This window comes from Pistacia vera, unplaced genomic scaffold, assembly GCF_008641045.1.
Source record: "Pistacia vera cultivar Batoury unplaced genomic scaffold, PisVer_v2 Contig202, whole genome shotgun sequence".
Lineage (NCBI taxonomy): Eukaryota > Viridiplantae > Streptophyta > Magnoliopsida > Sapindales > Anacardiaceae > Pistacia > Pistacia vera.
This window is the reverse complement of record NW_022196005.1, coordinates 411,395-433,528: the sequence shown is the minus strand read 5'-3', so window position 1 is coordinate 433,528 and position 22,134 is coordinate 411,395. Positions and strand designations below refer to the sequence as shown.

Sequence of the window (22,134 nt, the reverse complement as noted above, 5' to 3'; positions counted from 1 at the left end):
TTCACAAATCCTAAAATCTACCATTATAAAAAAGAAAGGGTTAGAGTGAGTGAGATGCTAAGAGAGAATGTGGTCACTTTCCAGCTTAAATGCAGATATAGTTCTGCTTTACCTAATGGAACAGAGACCTGACATCTTTCTTTGAAAGAGGATTCTTGATGTCCATGGCTTGCCCTTTTCTAGGTAATTGGCAATTAGTGAGAGCAAACGTTTTGTCGGTAGAGTTATGAATGATCAATCAAAGATTATATATGTGTAAAATCAGTGGTTACATATTGAGAAATTGCCTCTTTTCAAGCAATCTTGTACTCTTCATATATGATATATCTATCATTTGGTTCAGCGTAAAGATGATGAAAGCTACTGTTTTGATGATCTTGGATGCAAAGTGAAAAAGTAATACTACACTTACAAATAAATTTTATAAGAATCTCCATATAAAGTGATGTGGCAAAAAATGAATAGAAGAGTGAATTTAATGAGTTTGACTTTTTTGTTTCACTCTTCCATTTATTTTTTCCACCTCACTTTGTATGGAAATCTTTGTAAGTATAGTATTATTGAAAGTGAAACAGTTTGCCACAATTTGGGAAACATAAAATTGGATTAATATGGCATATCAATTGTTCTATCATAAAGTTAGTAAACATATAATTGTTTATATTTAAGATGTTCCTATATATATATATATATAGTATCATCGAGGGTGTTCCGACCAGTTTGTATGCACCTCAACTAATCTTTCCAGATCCTAGAATTATCATTCTAGTAACGCAGTAAGAGCGAAAATGATCACCCCTATTAGTATAGCAAAGGACTCGAACTTAGAAGTTTATGAAAATTTTTTTGTTTTTTTTATCATCATGTCACTCAATGGTGGTTGGTCACCCATATTCACGTAGCATGTAAAGTAATAAAATAAATGTGATGGATTTGTCCTTAAGTAGTGTGTAAACTAATGTAATTATTCTTTAATCCTTTTTCTTAATTAATGATTAATCTCGCTATTAAAATGAGACGTTGAGAAAATGTTCAGTTGGGAATCACATAATCAGTCAAACAAAGTGGCTTTGAATGAGGAGCTCAGTCAGTGTCATTACCTTGGGTTAATGAGGAAGATTAATAATAAAGTCCTAGATCCTAATCTTGTCTGCTGCACTTGGGCAATTCCCAAGCTGAGAAAGCACATGGCGAAGTGTTATTAGTTTGGAATCTTGTGGTTTGGCGTGGTGGCCGGTTGAGCTTAATTAATAATGTCCTTGATGTATGATCACAAATGTATACTAGTAGCTCCAAAGATTTTGGGCCCCAATGTTTTTGGAGCAATTGGGTTGGCCTGAAAAACAATGGAATGTTGTCAAGACAATTGTGTATGTGTTGGATGGAAAATGGAATAACCATTGGATCCAAGATTTTATTATATGATTAAGCTAGTGGGCCTACTCATAATGCGATGGAATCACCCAAGATTTACTTGTATGATTAAGATGCCACTAATTATGCGTTTAATTAATTAAATTCTAATTAAAATTATGTGGCAGAATCCTACCATCACTCAATGTTTACATTTATGATTGATCTATCTTATTAATCATGAGCTTTACCTAAACTCTTAATGGGCCTAATGCAATAGATTGCAAAATTTACAAAAATTGAACAAAAATGGAGATGCGGGGTATCGTTCCCGGTACCTCTCGCATGCTAAGCGAGCGCTCTACCATCTGAGCTACATCCCCATCGTGATGCTATCTTTACTCTTTGTTATATATTATCTTTATTAAATGTAAATTTTTATGAAAAATATGTCTCCACTAGATATCCTTAATTTAGATTAAGTCCATTAGTTAGAAGTCATATAAACTATGTTGTTTTTACATAGATTTTATTATATTATACATAATGATCAAATGTTGTTATCAACAAATACAATTGGCAGAATTCCCTTTCATGCATATTCAATAATTTTAACAAAGCTTCAGATATGATCAACATGGCGAGTTCATGTCAGCTGAATCATGATTTAATAGATGACATGTAATATTCATTTGAGACGTGGTAAAAATAGGATCTTTTAAAAAGTTTGATTGAGTCTATACTCTATATTTCAGTTTTGGAAAATAATAGAGACACTAGAAATAGTGCACCGAATCTGTGCACCGAATGACGTGGCTCAATCCTGACCGTTGATTAATATTATGTTATAATTAATAGACGGTCAGGATTGAGCCACATCATTCGATGCACTACTCTCGGTGACTGCAGCATTACTCTTCAGTTTTAATTAGCATTCATGTATATTTTTTCTTATCAGTTCTTGACTGTATTTTAAGAGGCTAGCAACAAATTGAATTATTGATATTAGGGACGTGCAAAAGAACTAGCCGAAACCGAAACCGTGGGTACCCAGGGTTTCGGTCTTGATTCTGGTTCTTACAGGAACCAACCCTTATAAGGTAGGTTTCAGTTTTAGAAATCAGGAACTGGTTGGTTTTAGTTCCCCTTGCAAGAACTAGGAATCAGAACCGGAACCGAGATCCGATTCCAGTTCTAATTCCCTTGTAGGAACCGAGAACCAAAATTGGAATTGAGATTCAAATACCCGGGTAGGAATTGAGATTGAATTGTAATTTTGTAAATGATTTGGGGTGTATTTGCAATTTTTTGAGGGTTTATTTATCTTTTTTTTTTAAGTAAGGCGGTAATTAAAATTAATTGTACCTATGCTTTAGGTTCTAGTTCTAAATCCAAGGAACCAACTGGTTCTCATTCCTTTGAATTTGGGCGAGTACTCAGACCTGCCCACCCTTAATTCATATTAATTAGCTACAATTCAGTGTGACTTTGTCTAATTTTCTTTGACTATGATTGATATTAGGGGTGTGCAAAAGAACATGTTGGAATCGGAACCGATAGGTACTCAGGGTTCTGGTTTTGGTTCCTACCCAGAACCGATCCTTACAAGATAGGTTCTGATTTTAGAAATTAGGAACCGGTTGATTCTGGTTCCAATTCTGATTCTTGTAGAACTAAAACCGGAACCGAGATACAGGTACCCAGACAGGATTGAGACTGAATTGCAATTTTTGTAAATGGTTGGGGGTGTATTTGTAAGTTTTGAGGGTTTATTTATAATTTTTTTTAAATAAGGGGGTAATTAAAATTAATCCGGATACTAGGAACATAGGTTTCAGTTCCAAGGAACTGGCCGATTCCAGTTCCTTTGAATTTGGGCGAGTCCGGGTAATTTGATATTAGTTAGCTACAATTCAGTGCGACTCAGTCTAATTTTCTTTGACTATCATTACAACTTGAAGGGAGTTGTTTAATTTATCTTTAGATGACTGTAGCAGAATATTTGCTTTCCAGGCACGTTATGACTAAGGCTGAAAGTAGTCCACAGTAAGGTGGAAGAGCATCTATTCTCTTCTATTTCTGTTCATTCAACATAACTAATCTCCACCCAATTGATTACACAAGCAAAAAAGAAAAATTGGAGCTGGAGGCAATTGATGCCATCTAACTTGGAATAATGTAAATTCTTTCAGGATTTCCAGTTTCATTACATGCCTCGAATAAATGCTTTCTTTTCCATCATGATCCCTTCAGAATCAAGTTTCCATGACCAGCTGCTAGAGTTTGATCAACTAGATTTTCCGTATGAAATATGTAAAGATTGAGAAATTTTTCAGGTGCGAACCTAAGATCCATACTATATGCAAGAGCAGATAGAAGTTCGTATAATCAGGATGTTTAAAAAGAAGATGAAATAATGTAAATATAGATGCATATTATTTTCCTATACTAATCAAATAAAAGATTCCATTGTGTAAAACTTGAAAATTTCTTAATTAGAAGTATTGTATTACCCATCTGATAATTACATGGATTCAGAATTTTTGGCTTGTCCAGTATTTCCTTGGGAAGCGTCACAACCTGAAGGGTTCCTGGGGATTCTAATCTCTAGAAGTATGTCGTTACTCACATATGCTTCTAATTTTCTCCAATCTGAATCTTCTGGCAGCTCAAGCCTCCTCACATGTCCATATTCCCACCAATTCTCACTTCTCCAATCCTTCGTCTTCGACTCTCTTTGCTGCTTATATTGCCCACTTATCTCCACAATCTTCCCACTTTCCACAAACACTTGATGATTTTTCCCAACTCCTGCTTAAACAATCAAATGAAGGGCGTTTAGAAACCATGCTACCAATGCTATATATGTATATTTTCTATTTACAAGTTAGGGAAAAAGGCTTCAACTCCTTAATCTTAGATTGTTATGTGAAACATAGTAAGAAAGTTATTTAAAGATTACAAAAGAAAAAATACCTGGTAGTTCTGCTTTGAGTACATAAGCTTGGTCAGTTTGAAACCAATCAACGGTAGTCTGGCCGGTGCTCCGGAGATGAGCTAACAAGATATCTGACTCAAATTCCCAGAGAGGAAAGGCGTCAGAAGGGTCAAAGAATTTTCCGAACAACAATGGACTGAACAGAGAGCCATCACCGAATACCTTATGCACAGTTGGATTTCCCTGTGACAGGAAATTGTTGAACACACCTTCACGTAATGCAACACACCATTTATGTGGAGTATGATCTTCTGTATGAACTTCAAGCTTAATGCAACTAGTCATTCCAGGCTAGACACACCACAAAACTAAAAAAAAAAAAAAAAAAAAGGAGAAACACCTTGACTTTCCTGGAAAGAATTCTGTGGCTGTGTTGGTTCTTATAGTGCTGAAGAAAAAGCCTTTAGTTAAAAGCATTAGACAAATTCTCTTGGAATATTTAGAGGGCTATAAAGTAAAAAAAGAATATTTTTCTTCTAGGCCTTTCTCATAGCCAAAATGAATTATGGCATGCAGATTAGCAATACTTCCATGCCATCTGGCTACCACTAAATTAATCTATCTAATTCAAGGGTCCTTCTATGATGCTTTTATACTGTAACTGTTAATCCTTATCCAATAGTTTAAGATTTCTTGATATTTATACCATTTGGTTTCATAGAATTTTCCCTACATGTGATTGTATAAGCTTTGCAGATGAAAGTTCTATGAGAATTCCTATGTGTAAAACCAGGAAACATTTTACCTGGACTTTATCCATATGATTTTCATTTCTTAACGCAACTGTAATCTAAGGAATAAGGAAACTTTATCATGCAATGTGAAAGGAATATTTTGAGGATGGGTTCCTGTTGCATGTTGTAGCTTCTCCATCTTAACATGTAATATAAAATATCTACATATATATGTACTTTTCCATGTCTAGTGGCTCTAAGCTTTTGACTTCTAAAAATGAAACTTTGTGCAGTGCATTGCATCTGTAGAGTTCTTTTTTCAAAAGCATGGGCAGTATCAGCCTTATGGCCATGTGGATTTTCGGCTATAGCAAAAGCTGGAGCCATTTTGTAATAGTTTAGTGCTCAACTTTGAATTGTGTGCTCCCCATTAAAAGATAAGATGCAGAGAGATCAGGGCTAATTATCTAGAGACATATCAGGGTCAGTTTGTTTTAATATTTTGGATNCAATGGACTGAACAGAGAGCCATCACCGAATACCTTATGCACAGTTGGATTTCCCTGTGACAGGAAATTGTTGAACACACCTTCACGTAATGCAACACACCATTTATGTGGAGTATGATCTTCTGTATGAACTTCAAGCTTAATGCAACTAGTCATTCCAGGCTAGACACACCACAAAACTAAAAAAAAAAAAAAAAAAAAGGAGAAACACCTTGACTTTCCTGGAAAGAATTCTGTGGCTGTGTTGGTTCTTATAGTGCTGAAGAAAAAGCCTTTAGTTAAAAGCATTAGACAAATTCTCTTGGAATATTTAGAGGGCTATAAAGTAAAAAAAGAATATTTTTCTTCTAGGCCTTTCTCATAGCCAAAATGAATTATGGCATGCAGATTAGCAATACTTCCATGCCATCTGGCTACCACTAAATTAATCTATCTAATTCAAGGGTCCTTCTATGATGCTTTTATACTGTAACTGTTAATCCTTATCCAATAGTTTAAGATTTCTTGATATTTATACCATTTGGTTTCATAGAATTTTCCCTACATGTGATTGTATAAGCTTTGCAGATGAAAGTTCTATGAGAATTCCTATGTGTAAAACCAGGAAACATTTTACCTGGACTTTATCCATATGATTTTCATTTCTTAACGCAACTGTAATCTAAGGAATAAGGAAACTTTATCATGCAATGTGAAAGGAATATTTTGAGGATGGGTTCCTGTTGCATGTTGTAGCTTCTCCATCTTAACATGTAATATAAAATATCTACATATATATGTACTTTTCCATGTCTAGTGGCTCTAAGCTTTTGACTTCTAAAAATGAAACTTTGTGCAGTGCATTGCATCTGTAGAGTTCTTTTTTCAAAAGCATGGGCAGTATCAGCCTTATGGCCATGTGGATTTTCGGCTATAGCAAAAGCTGGAGCCATTTTGTAATAGTTTAGTGCTCAACTTTAAATTGTGTGCTCCCCATTTAAAGATAAGATGCAGAGAGATCAGGGCTAATTATCTAGAGACATATCAGGGTCAGTTTGTTTTAATATTTTGGGTAGAATTTTTGATATTTTTAGAGTTAAGTGAGAATAATGAAGTAAGATTTAAAAATTAACAAAAACACTCATTTAGGTTTGCTAATTTATGAAACACCCCAATATGTAAAATTTTTGTAAAATGACAAAAACACCCACACCCTTAGTTGCTAGATTCTGGCCACCACTGCCGGAATCTGGCGTTACGATACACGATCGGCCGGATCTGGCCGTTTGTGTGTCAATATGACATTTTTGGTGGATCTGGCCGGAAAAGGCCAGATCTATGGTCGTTTCTGGCCGTCGATGGTTAGATCTGACGTCAGCAATAGCCAAAGATATAATTGTCATTGATGACCAGCTACGGCCAAAGATGGCCAGATCCACGGTGTTTTTGTTAATTTTTAAATTTTTTTTTTAGGGTGTTTAGTTAAATTAATAAACTTAAGAGATTTAAAATATAGTTGAAAAAAATATAATAGTATTTTGAAGATAATGAAACAAATAGTTATTTTGAAAATAGGATTAGGAATAGGAAATGGAATATTAAAACAAACGGACCTGAAATGCTGAACAAATAGGATAAGGCAATCTTCACTATGAAAAGTATTGATACCAACAAATAGTCTCTTCATTAATCTTAGTTGGGAATAAAATTGTCTATTCTATTTAGTACGATGGACATATGTGTACGTATATTTAATACATCAACATAAGTGATTTATACGTGTCAAATAATTAAATAAATGTAGACGCGTCCATTCCATCCAAAATTATATTCTTAAGCAAATTAATCAATTAAGCCATATGAGGAAACAGCCTGGAAGTTTCTCTTGGCAAAATAACTAAAAAGGATTTATGGGCAGGGCCTGTGGTTCAACATCATAGGAGAAGAAACATTGGGCTCCAATTTTATCTCAGTATTTCTTGCAAGTTAAAGTGAGTCTTCAATAGAAGAAGTTAATAGAGGCATATTCTTCATCCTTTATTATTTTTTTTTAAACAAAAACCAATATTTTGTTTAAAGATTTAAAAATGAATATCAAAAGTATTTTGCAATTTAAAAAAATATAAATTTTATATAAAATAAGTCTTGAAAAATAATTGTACAACTCAATATCTATTAAAAATGCTGTGCATCTTCAAAATTATATTTGGAATTTGGAAAACATACAACACTCAATCTTTTTTTTTTTTTTTTTTTTTATGATCTGAGGCGTCTAAACCAGTTTATGCACATTTCAATTAATTCTCCAAGACATTAAAACTATTGTCTATGTAAGAGTTTAAGTGACTACTCATATTAATGCCCGAAAAAGTACTCGAACTCAGAACATTTAACGTAATTCACTTAAGAATCTTTATGAACAACTCAGCTATCCAAAGGTAATTAAACACTCATCTTTTATTTTATTTTAGGAAACCATTTTGAAATATTTTTATCAGATATTTTCAAACTCTCTAAAAAAAAAAAAAAATCCTAAAATTTATTACCCTTATTTTTTCATAATAATTTCTTAAAAACGATCTCCCCAATCCCTTTGCTCCAATATTTAACTCATTAATCTCACCATTATTACAGTGTAATTAATAAAAAGTTTCAAAACGTTTTATTATTTGAGTCTAATAAATATTAATAAACTAGTATGATATTTTCATTTATGGATCACCACCTAAGACCTAAGATAAAATTGGTCTCTCTATTCTGATATGGTAAAAGTCCAAAAAATTCAAATAGTTCAAATTGAAAACAGAAACACAAAGCACGCCTAGATTTCTTTCTTTATTATTGTGAGCGTGTCTGGAAAACTTTTCTGTGAAGAAAAATTCTTTGTAACTTTTCCAAGTCAACATCTCTACATCCATTCACAGCTAATGTAATTTGATTGGATCTGGTCAAAATTTACCCGTTTCATTATTTTATTCATACAGAGGAGAGGGCATTCCTTTTCATCCCTTTTTTGTGCATTTACATCTAGGTTTTTCAGGACATTTTTTCAGTAAAGTTTGATTTATTATTTGATTTGGGGTTGTGGTGATTTGAGTAGCTTCTTTTGAATAATTATTTGCTTGGTTCTTTTTGTGGGTTTATCTTTACAAGTAATTTGATTCCCTGTATTGGCCTATTTGGGCAAAGTAAATTCTGGGTTTTGTTTGGTTTGGTTTGATTTGGTTGTTGAGTTTGATTGCAGTTTCAACTTTTCATTGATTTTATTGTGGGTGATATCTGAAATATTGTACATACCTGTGGTCAGTTGGTATATTTCAAGGGTTTGTTGATTGAAAATTGAATTAGGTTGGTGCCAGATGTTCTAAAGTTGAAGCTTTTATTATGGGTTTTTGGTGTTATGAAGGAAGTTTATGAGGGTTTTGCTTGCTTTGTGGGGTTTAGGTCTCGATGAAATGAAAAGGACTGTGTATGATTGTAAAGATGATTCAAGAACAAATGGGTGTGATGAGAGCAGGTTGTTACATTTTTTTGGTAGTTCTACTGTGTGGATCATTAATGGTCACCTCAGAATACATGACGACCAGTGAGGAAATGTTTCTCAGCAGATTAGTTAATCCGGAGACTGGAGAGGTGGACAATGTCATGGTAAGGGACTAAATTTTGTTTTTGTTTTTGTTTTTTCTTGTCATATTTGTATTCTTGCGCAGTTAGGTTTGTTTATTTCAAGTTACGAGTTCTGGAGATAAATAGATAGTACAAGTTTATAAAAGTAGATAACAAATGTTGTAGCAATGATCATATGTTGTCATGGTGGACTCAACTCCACTTGTGAAGATTACTCACAGGCCAAAGGTTGACATTTGGTCGTATAACATAATTTTTGCGTACTAGATAGTTGTCGCACCAAATAATTTAAAGTTAATTAGTAAGGTGTCACAGTTTGCAGTCCTCGTGTAACTGGCATCTCCAGTAAATAATTTGAATTCATGGAAAACAGTAGAGGTAATGGTGCAATGGCATATGATCTGTCAATGTATAGAAATATCTTTGTGCTGCAACTTCTGCCTAAAAGCTTGCTAACTATTCCGAAGGTCTGTATTTATGGGATTGTAGTGCATGTAAAACCTTAAACAATGAGAATAGGGCTTGAAAATTTCATTTAATGAAATTTATGATTTGCAATGTTATGCAGATTGCCATTTCAAGTTTCTGTTATGATACATCACTGGGCACTGGGTCAGTTTATAACAGTGCATGATGAAAGTTTCTTTTAGCATATTACATACGACACATTGTCATGATGCATTAATGCAATGGCTGTGAAACATAGTTGCAGAAAACATGCTTTAGAATCATGGATAATTGTGCTTCCTGTGTTTTTATGCTTACATACAATCACACCCAGTGTAAGTTACAATGAATGACAATCTTATTACTTTAGTTATCATGGTTCTAAAATTGTCCGATTTCAGGCAGAGCTACTATGGATCAGTTGCAGAGAGCACTTGATCCACTTGGAGGAAGTTGTTGAAGATCTTAACTTATGCCTTCCAGAAGAAACGCCTGGTAGCACCAATGAAATGAAGTCAACGAGTCAGCCATTGACAAAAGGGAACATTCAGAAATGGAAAACTGTGCTGCATCCCTGCTTGAAGCAAACTCTTTTACAATGTATAAGAAAGGACAATCTTTTGTTTCATGTTAGTAGAGAAGGTGGCTCTTGGTACACCAGGTATCTTGAGTTCCTACTTCCGAGGCCTGGTGCTCCTAGGCAGAAACTGGGCCCTCAATCACGTCGGAGAATTGCTGAAACCATTGCCGATGCCCCAGGCCCATCCCTTGCCCTTGCCCTTGCCCCTGCCCCTGCCCCTGCCCTTGCCCTTGCCCCTGCCCCTGCCCCTGGCTCCATGCCATCACTAGTTTCTAAACCTTCGCCTCCTCCTCCGTCTTCATCAACGGCATTTTTCCCAGTTGATTCTAGTCCACCACCGGTAGTTGATGGATCCACAAATTCTAGTTCTGGAGGCAACATAAATGCAGATAAAAATATTAATAGCCGTAAAACTATTATTGTTGCTGTAGTCGTGACAGCAGCAGTGACGTTTTTTCTTGCAGCATTGCTCTTTTTCTGCTGTCGTAGGTTAAGGAATGGTGGAGATAGACGGAATGATGAGAGGCCCCTTCTCAGTGTAAGCATGAGCGACTACTCTGTGGGTATGTATTGTATACTTTTGATACATTTTTTTGGTGTAATCTACTAGTTTTAAATACTATCTGTTGCTAATTAAAATTTTTGATCTTTTGAGTCCAGGAAATTCAATTAAAGGAGAGAAGCTCGGTCATCAATCACTGGATGGAAAATTTGCAGCATTAGAAGCCATTGGTGGTACTACCAAATCCTCTGCTGATTCTCTAGACACATCTAGCAATATAAATGGACAGGTGTTACCACCTTTGAAGCCTCCCCCTGGAAGGCCTGGTGCCACACCTCTCGGGATGCCTGCCCTAAAGCCGCCTCCTGGCAGGGCAGAACCTCTCCCTCCTGAACCACCTGCTTCTCTGAGGCCTCCTGCTCCTCCCCGTCCTCCACCTCCTATAAAATCTTCTGAGTCCACTGGCCCTCCTGCCCCTAAACCAGCACCACCTCCTCCACCACCTATGGCTCCTGGTGTGAGACCAGGTCCACCACCTCCTCCACCACCTATGGCTCCTGGTGTGAGACCAGGTCCACCACCTCCTCCACCACCTATGGCTTCTGGTATGAAACCAGGTGCACCACCACCTCCAATTCCAAAGGGTGGTCCTGCTCCTCCTCGACCACCGCCACCAATGCCAATGGGTTTAAAGGCCCCTCGGCCACCTCTTGGATCAAAACATCCATCTTCCAGTGAAGGAGCTGGCACAGAGGGTGATGGTGATGCTCCTAAAACCAAGTTGAAGCCATTTTTCTGGGATAAAGTTCTAGCCAATCCAGACAATTCAATGGTTTGGCATCAGATTAAATCAGGATCATTCCAGTAAGTCGCAAATTCTCTCTCTTCTCCTCCCTCCCTCCCTCTCTTGCTCTCTATCTCCTGCCGTTGAATATATTTTGCCTTTGGGTCAGCCCAGAAAATGTCTGAGTATTATTAGCTGCTGAAGGTAGTATACTGTTTACACAGGTTCAATGAGGAGATGATAGAAAGTTTGTTCGGGTATGCACCCAATGATAAAAAGAAAAATGAAGGCAAGAGAGAGTCTTCTTTCTTAGATCAGGGGCCCCAGTATATTCAGATCATTGATCCCAAAAAGGCGCAAAACCTAGCAATTATGCTTCGGGCATTAAATGTGACAATGGAAGAAGTACGTGATGCACTTCTTGAAGGTTGGTTTCTCTCCACATTTTTTTTTTTTTTTTTTCTCTTTTCTTCAGCAAATTTGTGTCGAGTTGTTTGTGTCAGAGAATGCAAGAGAGATCCGAAATCGTGGCTGCAGATGTTTGTGTTTTACACAGAAATGAAAAGGAAGAAAGAAAATAAAATGCCAATATAAAACTTACAAGTGAATTAGATGTAGTAAATGATTATTTGTTAAACCTATGGTTTGTTTTCTCCATTGACTGAATACTACAAGGCAACATCATTAAATACAAGTGAAACCGATGGAGGTTCTGATACATAAGTTCTTTTAGTAAATGCTTGCTATTTTGGAATTTCAAAGTATCATATTATACTGAGCTGGTTTGTGTTAGTGATGCTGTCTGGAAGCACTTTTTGTGAATATTAAAGACAGCCCGATTGTAACTCTTAACAATGATTTGGGTTGGTTCCTCTTAATAAATTGCACATTATTTGGGAAAAAGAATTGGCTGAAAACACTTCATACATCTAATACTTTGCTGATGGCTAGTAATTGAGATGCTGAAAATTATCATTACATTCAACAAAAGGATTTAAATTGATATGCCACTGGCCTCCATTTTAACTCTCAAAACCTAATCGATTATCGTAGCATTTTTATAAATATGAAGATATTGCCATTACTGGGGCATTGTGAGTTCGAATCCTGATTACCCCCAAGTGTACCCGGCATTGTATCCACATGAGGAATCTCTTAATTAGATTCAACCTTGTATGTTCTGGGAGTGTGTTACAACTTAATTTTTATTCTTTATCCTTTACCTTAGGCCCAAATTGTTGGGATCAGTGATTCAACATAATGAGGCTCAAATATGCTCAATATGTCTAAAAGATTATTTTATTTTTATATTTTTTGTAGCTTTTAGCAGTGAACCACTCATTTTCCCCTATTACTGCTAAGTTACTGCTACTATTCTGTCAGGGTTTTCTATGGGTCATGGTAATCTAACCTATTTTAATTAAATTAGGCAATGAACTCCCCGTGGAACTTCTTCAAACTTTGTTAAAGNTGATGCTCCTAAAACCAAGTTGAAGCCATTTTTCTGGGATAAAGTTCTAGCCAATCCAGACAATTCAATGGTTTGGCATCAGATTAAATCAGGATCATTCCAGTGAGTCGCAAATTCTCTCTCTTCTCCTCCCTCCCTCCCTCTCTTGCTCTCTATCTCCTGCCGTTGAATATATTTTGCCTTTGGGTCAGCCCAGAAAATGTCTTGAGTATTATTATCAGCTGAAGGTAGTATACTGTTTACACAGGTTCAATGAGGAGATGATAGAAAGTTTGTTCGGGTATGCACCCAATGATAAAAAGAAAAATGAAGGCAAGAGAGAGTCTTCTTTCTTAGATCAGGGGCCCCAGTATATTCAGATCATTGATCCCAAAAAGGCACAAAACTTAGCAATTATGCTTCGGGCATTAAATGTGACAATGGAAGAAGTACGTGATGCACTTCTTGAAGGTTGGTTTCTCTCCACATTTTTTTTTTTTTTTTTTCTCTTTTCTTCAGCAAATTTGTGTCGAGTTGTTTGTGTCAGAGAATGCAAGAGAGATCCGAAATCGTGGCTGCAGATGTTTGTGTTTTACACAGAAATGAAAAGGAAGAAAGAAAATAAAATGCCAATATAAAACTTACAAGTGAATTAGATGTAGTAAATGATTATTTGTTAAACCTATGGTTTGTTTTCTCCATTGACTGAATACTACAAGGCAACATCATTAAATACAAGTGAAACCGATGGAGGTTCTGATACATAAGTTCTTTTAGTAAATGCTTGCTATTTTGGAATTTCAAAGTATCATATTATACTGAGCTGGTTTGTGTTAGTGATGCTGTCTGGAAGCACTTTTTGTGAATATTAAAGACAGCCCGATTGTAACTCTTAACAATGATTTGGGTTGGTTCCTCTTAATAAATTGCACATTATTTGGGAAAAAGAATTGGCTGAAAACACTTCATACATCTAATACTTTGCTGATGGCTAGTAATTGAGATGCTGAAAATTATCATTACATTCAACAAAAGGATTTAAATTGATATGCCACTGGCCTCCATTTTAACTCTCAAAACCTAATCGATTATCGTAGCATTTTTATAAATATGAAGATATTGCCATTACTGGGGCATTGTGAGTTTGAATCCTGATTACCCCCAAGTGTACCCAGCATTGTATCCACATGAGGAATCTCGTAATTAGATTCAACCTTGTATGTTCTGGGAGTGTGTTACAACTTAATTTTTATTCTTTATCCTTTACCTTAAGCCCAAATTGTTGGGATCAGTGATTCAACATAATGATGCTCAAATATGCTCAATATGTCTAAAAGATTATTTTATTTTTATATTTTTCGCAGCTTTTAGCAGTGAACCACTCATTTTTCCCTATTACTGCTAAGTTACTGCTACTATTCTGTCAGGGTTTTCTATGGGTCATGGTAATCTAACCTATTTTAATTAAATTAGGCAATGAACTCCCTGTGGAACTTCTTCAAACTTTGTTAAAGATGGCACCAACAGCAGATGAAGAGCTGAAGCTTAGGTTGTTCAATGGTGAACTTTCTCAACTTGGGCCAGCTGAGCGGTTTCTTAAAGCCTTGGTTGACATTCCATATGCTTTTAAACGAATGGAAGCACTGCTTTTCATGTGTTCTCTTCAGGAGGAAGTTACTACCACGAAGGAGTCCTTTGAAACTCTGGAGGTAAGCTATTAGTCTTTTAACTTGCATCTCTTGTATTATTCCGTTTTACTACTTACAGCTGTGTCTATAACTTCTTATGGTTCTTGGCATCTATGCTCTTACAACGAACTATCTATTTTGAATGTCATCTTGACGTCATACATAGGTTGCTTGTAAGGAACTCCGAAATAGCCGACTATTCCTGAAGCTTCTAGAAGCTGTTCTTAAAACTGGCAATCGCATGAATGATGGCACTTTCCGTGGTGGTGCACAAGCATTCAAACTAGATACACTTTTGAAATTATCAGACGTAAAAGGAGTAGATGGCAAGACCACACTATTGCATTTTGTTGTTCAGGAGATAATCCGTTCTGAAGGTATCAAAGCTGCTCGTGCAGCAAGAGAGAGCAAGAGCTCCAACAGTTTCAAAACCGATGATCTTCAGGAAATTTCGTGTGATGATGAAGTGCGCTACCGCAGCCTTGGTCTTCAGGTGGTTTCAAATTTGAGCAGTGAACTTGAAAATGTGAAGAAAGCAGCATCTATAGATGCTGACAACTTAACAGGAACTGTAGCTAAACTTGGCCATTCACTATTGAAATCCCGAGATTTCCTGAACTCAGATATGAAGAATTCAGAGGAAATTAGTGGATTCCATGAAACATTAAAAAGCTTTGTTCAGAATGCTGAGGTCGATGTCATGTGGTTGTTGGAGGAAGAAAAGAGAATCATTAACCTGGTGAAGAGCACTGCTGATTATTTCCATGGGAAAGCAGGGAAGGATGAGGGTATACGTTTGTTTATCATAGTAAGGGACTTTTTGATCATTTTAGACAAGGCATGCAAAGAGGTGAGTGAGGCACAAAAGAGATCTGCGAAAACACCAAAAAAAGAGGGATCTACTGGATCATCTTCCTCTGATCCCGGCCAACAACCCTCTCCCGATCTTCGCCAGTGGCTATTCCCAGCTATTGCAGAGCGACGGATGAATGATTCTAGTTCAGATGAAGAGAAATAATTTTCTTTGGGGAGGTATTGCCATTTTCACATTGTCAAGCAAATTTGTTCCTCAAAAATCTAATTTTGGATTATCAACTACAATGGCCAGGGTCTTCTGATACTGCCCCATAGTTTCTACTTCTGCCAAAGTCTAAAAAGTATTTCTTGGTCTAATGATCCAGGCCACTGTTACGATGAAGTTCGACAAGTGATAAATGTTGCCCCAGGGCCTTCTGGAAATGTCATCTGCTTTGGTAGGAAACAATTCATGTAAAAGGATCAGTTGAAAGGGGATCAAGCCTTTGGCAAATTCTTGCCGTCCTCACTGCGTTGAAATGTCATCACGGCAAAAACCAGCGAGAAGAATTCATTGAGTGTAGAGTCATGGTTTTACCCTGAATAGTGGTTACATACAGTCTTAACTTGTGCATTAGTAGTTAGATATAGTGATATTCTTGTTTTTGTTCTTGTTCTTGTAATTCTTTTTGTAGAAGAATTATGTTAATATTAGGAAGATAGTTCTTAAATTAGGTTTGCCTTGCAATGAAATTTAGATGAAAAGATTTTTTCCATTTCTGAATAACTTGTATGCAAGACTCTTTCCATTTCATTTTCTATTTTAAAGAGAGATTACGTGAACTTCTGGTTCTGGCTATCAAAAATTAAATAAAGAAGTACAAAAGAGTTCCAAAATCGAAATTCTAATTAAACATTCCTATTGCTCTGAAGATCAATCTCACATATTATAATAATTAATTAAATTAATTATTTGAACTATTTAATTTATTTTATTATCTTGTTAATGTGGTTTAACATTAAAATGACCAAATATTTAATACTACTTTTTTAACATTTTGGTGGTTGATCACTTAATTGTAGTTATTTTAGGCAAATGATCAACTGTCATCTTCATGGGACTTTGACATGGATAAACAATTTGTACGGAAGAATTTTGTTAGGTAAATTTGGAGAGGCAACATATTGAACCTTATACTTCCAGACACGCGGAATTTTGGGGAGCTAATTGAATGTAATGTGACATAAAAATTCCCAATAAATCTCCAAAAGTTGTGTACAATTCATTATATTTTAAAATAAGAAACTTTTCACATTCTTTGATTTTCCCGAGAAACAAACAACATGAATTACCATGAGTACAACCACTGGGTTATTCTGATGAAGAAGGCCTTGAAGATTACTACAATGTAGAAGAGGAATACATGGCAGTGGATGGCTATGCAGACAACAAAGAAATCATAGTTCTGAGAAGGGATGCATTACATTTCATGAAAAATGTAAGTGATCCTCTTCTTCTTCTGTTGTTTCTGTTTGGTACACAAGAAAGGTCTGAAAAGAAAATGATAAAAGGAAAAATGTATGTGTTGATGAGTTCTTGCTTTCTTGGTTCTGTTTGGTACACAAGAAAAAAAAAATGTGTTTTCCTTCGTGTGCGTAAAGTTGTTTAATGAAAAGAAAATGGTAAAAAGATTTGTCTTTGTTTTGTTTCTTGAACTATAATCAACCGAGTATTTGCCTATAGAGAAAATGCTAAAAGGTCCAAGAAAATGAAAAAAAAAAAAAAAGTTAATGTGAATTATTGATATTCCTTGTCTAATTTTCTGTTTGTTATATTTTTTTCTTTGCATATTTATCCTATTTATGCCAAAATCTTAAGTCTAGCCATAAATCTTTAGTCAATTCTTGAAACTTAAAGAATTGACTAAAGATTTATATTCCAGATTCCCACCTTTAGATTAACATAAAATTATTTTATGTAACGGTCAAGGGTAAAGTGATCATTTGCACTCACCAAAACGCCTTTAATCCCCACCCAATTGCACCACCATTCTTTGGCCACCGCCCACTGTCTTGACTCACGGGTTTCAAGCTTTTCCGGTCAAATTTGTCGACAACAATCGCCCCCAACCCCACCCTTGGCCTCAGTGGAGTGCCCCCACCAAAACCCCTAACATCCCTCACCACAATTGCATGTCGACGCCACCAACAACCCCTTAGGGTTTTGCGTAATCATCGCGCCTTCCCAGCAAAATTTCGATTGCTCCCATCATTGAAAATTCCAACCCCCCCCCCCCCCCCCCCCCCCCAAAAAAAAAAAAAAACAACTTTTACACCACCAGCATTCCCTCTCCAAAACCCCTAACAACCTCGACCCTAATCACCTGTTATTTGCCGGCTATCTATTCCCTTAAGGTTTCATGATTTTGTTGAATTTTGGGTTTGATTGGTGTTTGTTTAAGAGGTTTCTAAAAGGAGATTGAGATTTGTGGTTGTTTGGAAGTTGGTTGCGATTGATTTCGAAGTGTTTGTGTTGATTTTTCTGGGTTTTGGGGTTGATCCTGTCTTTGGTGATTGAAGTTTTAGTAACTAGCCCACTACCTGCTCGACAGAAGGCCCAAACCAGCTCTCCCTAGAGCACACCCACAACACCCAACAACAAGGGTGCGGAAGACGGTTGGTTGTGGCATGAAGAAATCGATAAATGACAAGGATGATGGCTGGGAGGTGAACCGGAACAAAGGAGCTTTGAATTAACACTGGAGATGGCATCGGTGATAGTTGATAGAGTTTCTGGCAGTAGAGACTAGGTGGTGGTGGCAATGGCAGTAGCAATGGCTAGGTGGTTGGAGATGGGGATGGTGTGAAGGTTGAAAAAATGATGTTACTGAAATAAATTTAAAAGTAAGATGGTTAGTTTTCTAATTTTATTAATTTGGGGGTTAAAAAGTAATTTATTAATTTATTTGTCAATGGCAGTATGGTAATAACACTCTTTGTATCTACGCCAGAAACTAAAAATTGTTAAATGGTGTCACTTTAAGAGTGAGAATTTGAAATCTATGAAACCAACGATGAAAACTTGTCATTTCGCTAATATTTGGGTGAGAACATGTAATTTGCTCTTCATTATATTTCAAAGTTGTATACATAATTACTCAATTTTAGAGCTCTCATAGATGAGTTGTTTCCTGGATTTACTGAGAATACTTTGAAATTTGAGTTAATTATTTTATATCAATGGTGTAATTTTAAGTGAAGAACAAGTGGGTTGCTAATTCATTTACATACTTTTGAAAAAAAATTGTTGATTAATACTCTATTATTTTTATTTTCTTAATATCCTGAAGAGTAGTCCAAATGTCAAGAAACACTCTAAAAACTTTAAGATAAAAAGATATCGCATACAAAAACAGTTTAAAGCACTCTTCTAATAAAATCGGTATATTAATTTCCAATATCCAAAAGTTTGTATTGATTAGTTTTCTTAATGCAATTGCATTTTAACCGTCTAATTGTAACAGAAGAGAATGAAGTCAACCGTAGACAATCATTGAGCTGAAAAATAGTTACGGCTTCGTTTGATTCAAAATTTGGGCGTTTTGGAAAAAGTTTTTTGAAAAAAGTTAAAAAAAAGTTGAATTGGGTGGGTATTACGATGTAGAATTTATAAATTAATAAAATACCTTTTATGTTTGTTTTTTTACAAAATACCCCCTATAATAAAATATTAAAAGTTAACAAAAATACCCCTAACCCACCCTCAAACACCCCCAGCCGGCGACCACCACCGGAGGTGGCCGGAGTCGCCTTATGGGCGCATGACCGGTTGGATCTTGCCGGTCATGCGTCGTTATGGCCTTTTCCGGCCAGATCCACCGGAAAAGACCAGATCTACGGTCAGATCTGGCCGTATTTGCTCTCAACGACGGCCAACAAATGGTCGTCGTTGATGGTCAACGACGACCGTTTGTTGGCCGTCGTGACCGAGTGTTACGGCCAAAGATCTGGCCGTCAACGGCGAGATCTTTGGCCTTAGATCTGGCCTTTTCTGGCCAGATCCACGGTGGATCTGGTCGGAAAAGGCTAGATCGGCGCACTACCTGTCAGATTCAGCCGGTAGTGCGCCATCCTACCAGATTCCGGCCATAGTGATGGCCGGAATCTGGTAAATGTGGATTGTTGGGGTGTTTTTGTAATTTTAAAAAAAATATTTAGGGGTATTTAATTAAATTAACAAATTTAGAAGGTTTAAAAAAAATTAAATAATANAGGAGACTTTGAAGTGGGAGTCTCTGATTCTTGTGATACAAACCTATCAGTTTGCCTTTGAAATACTTCTGCGGCGTTAACATTATCTGTAAATTTTTCAATATCCTTAAGTATAGGCCACACATGATCATTCCAAAACTTGCACCAATTTGGTACAATGGGTTGGAGATGGTCTAAGGGCATCTCCAACTCACGCCATTTTGGTGTAAAAAACACCAAAATGGCATGAAGTGCTGCTCCAATACAGCGCCATTTGCTACACCAATTTGGTGCAGATGAACAGTGCCACGCCAAATTGGTGTGGTATTGTTCATTCAACCAAATTTTTTTTTTTATAATAATAAATTCATAATAATGATATAATTAAAAAAATAATGAAAAATTAAAAATAAAACTTTACTCAATACAAATATTAAACTACAATAACTCAAAATAAAAATTAACACTAATTTCAAAACACTAAATCTAAAAAGCTTGAATGGATAAAAATGTATTACATGATATAGTGACTGCGTGTATTATTATGCACAACATGATAATCGAGGATGATTGTAATGCTGATGCATCGATTGAGAATCAGATGGAAGCACCAACTCCCGAAGTTGAAATTGTCATAGATGAAAATGTCCGATTTTAAAATTTTCTTGCTCGACATAGACAAATTAAGGATACAGAGGCTCACCAAGCTCTTTGAAATGCATTAATTGATCATTTGTGGGAAAAACTTACTAATTCAGAAAATTAAATTACTATCAATATGGAATTTTACTTTTGTGTTTTTTTTTGGTATCATTTTATATTAGATGTAATGTTTTTCTATATTAAATATAATGTTTATTTGATTAAATAAATGCTTAATTTTATTAAATTAGTATAATTTTCAAAGTAATTATTATTTAATAAAAATATCATTCCCAATATTTAATTAATATATACAAAAATAATGAGTGAAATAGATTAATTGTTGATTATTACAATAAAAGAAAAAGAAAGAGAATATTCTAAGAAATCTTTCAAGAAATATTATTCTTTGTGTAATATTTGGTGAAGTGTGTTGGAGATGCAATAGTGTTTTACACAAAAAATCACACCATTTGGTGTAAAACTTACACTAATTTGGTGCAATGGGTTGGAGATAGTCTAATATCCAAAAGTTTGTATTGATTAGTTTTCTTAATGCAATTGGATTTTAACCGTCTAATTGTAACAGTAGAGAATGAAGTCAACCATAGACGATCAGTGAGCTGAAAAATAGTTATAGCGCCTGTCAAAAAGAAATCTAAGTTGAATGGTCTAAGAGCATCTCCAAATGACTCTTTAAATGACCAAAACTCTTTATTATAAGTAGTTTATCCATAGAAACAAGAGTCTAACAGACTCTTTATTCTTTAAATATAAATTAGATAATGAATTTGACTCTCCACATTTAGAGAGTTAAATTTCACTTTCTATCTTAATTTTAAATAATAAATTACAAGTTTCTATGCATTTTATTTATGATTTATCTCTCCTATTAAGTTTTTTTCTGGAAAAAATATATTATCTCTCCTAAAATTTAAAGAGTCTATTGGATTTGAATAAAAAATTTATTCTTTATATTTAAAAATCAATGAAGATGCTTTTTATTTATATGAAAGATGCTCTTTAAAATAAAGAACACCATTATGACTCTTTATATGACCCAAACTCTTTATTATAAAGAGTTTATCCATAAAAACAAGAATCTAACAGAATCTTTATTTTTTAAATATAAATTAAAGAGTGAGTTTGACTCTCTACATCTAGAGAGTCAAATTTCACTCTCCATCATAATTTTAATTAATAAATTACAAGTTTCTATACATTTTATTTATTAATTCTCTCTCTTATTAAGTATTTTTCTTGAAAATGAAGAATATCTTCATTAAATTTAAAGAGTCTATTAGATTTGAATAAAAATTTTGTTCTTTATATTTAGAAATTAATGAAGATGCTCTTTATTTATATGAAATATGCTCTTTAAAATAAAGAGCACCATTGGAGATGCTTAAACAAGAAACTTTTCACCGTAGAAAGAAAAAACTTGTGCAAATTCTTTGATTTTTCCTAGAAACAAACAAGATGGAGTACAATGAGTACAATCCACTAGGTTATACTTAGGGGTGAGCGGTTGCGAGTACCTTACATTTTTCAGGAGAATTGGAACCGCACAGTGTAGGTTCCCAAATTTAAGGAACCGAAACCTAAAATGCAGGTTCCTTTCCCGGGTACCCTATAAAAAATTATTACCCCCTAGTAGTTTAAAAAATGACAAAAATACCTTAAAAGTTTACAAATACACCCCTAACAAATTTTAATTACTCATTCATTTGTGTCCAATGTGACTCATAAATCTTCTAATCTCTATGCAACACTTGAATTCATTCAATTCATTACAATTCACATAAAATTCCTCAATCAAAACCAAAACACAAACAATTAATTAAACAATCATATT

General features: G+C 35.2%; 2 protein-coding genes and 1 non-coding gene across 6 annotated transcripts; 1 reads left to right on the top strand and 2 right to left on the bottom strand.

Moving 5' to 3' along the window:
* Window positions 1-1,663: 1,663 nt before the first annotated feature.
* On the bottom strand, window positions 1,664-1,736 carry TRNAA-AGC. The gene has a single exon. It is a non-coding gene; the product is annotated as a tRNA-Ala (tRNA).
* A 2,089-nt stretch (window positions 1,737-3,825) lies between these two features.
* LOC116128735 (21.7 kDa class VI heat shock protein) lies at window positions 3,826-4,896 on the bottom strand. The gene is made up of 2 exons (XM_031414488.1): window positions 4,330-4,896; window positions 3,826-4,164 (listed from the first exon to the last, which is right to left on the bottom strand). Exons 1-2 carry the CDS (start codon window positions 4,634-4,636, stop codon window positions 3,878-3,880), a joined length of 594 nt encoding a protein of 197 aa, XP_031270348.1. The 5' UTR covers window positions 4,637-4,896; the 3' UTR covers window positions 3,826-3,877.
* A 3,412-nt stretch (window positions 4,897-8,308) lies between these two features.
* Window positions 8,309-16,055, top strand: LOC116128728 (formin-like protein 5). 4 transcript variants are annotated; one of them, XM_031414478.1, is made up of 7 exons: window positions 8,309-8,861; window positions 8,958-9,161; window positions 9,989-10,730; window positions 10,828-11,533; window positions 11,678-11,880; window positions 14,377-14,612; window positions 14,758-16,055. In XM_031414478.1, exons 2-7 carry the CDS (start codon window positions 8,985-8,987, stop codon window positions 15,607-15,609), a joined length of 2,916 nt encoding a protein of 971 aa, XP_031270338.1. In that variant the 5' UTR covers window positions 8,309-8,861; window positions 8,958-8,984; the 3' UTR covers window positions 15,610-16,055. The 4 variants fall into 4 exon arrangements, with proteins under 4 accessions (XP_031270338.1, XP_031270341.1, XP_031270340.1 ...); XM_031414481.1 differs by having other exon boundaries at window positions 8,309-9,161; window positions 10,828-11,184; window positions 11,230-11,533; XM_031414480.1 differs by having other exon boundaries at window positions 8,309-9,161; window positions 14,758-15,623; window positions 15,773-16,055.
* The last annotated feature ends 6,079 nt before the right edge of the window (window positions 16,056-22,134 follow it).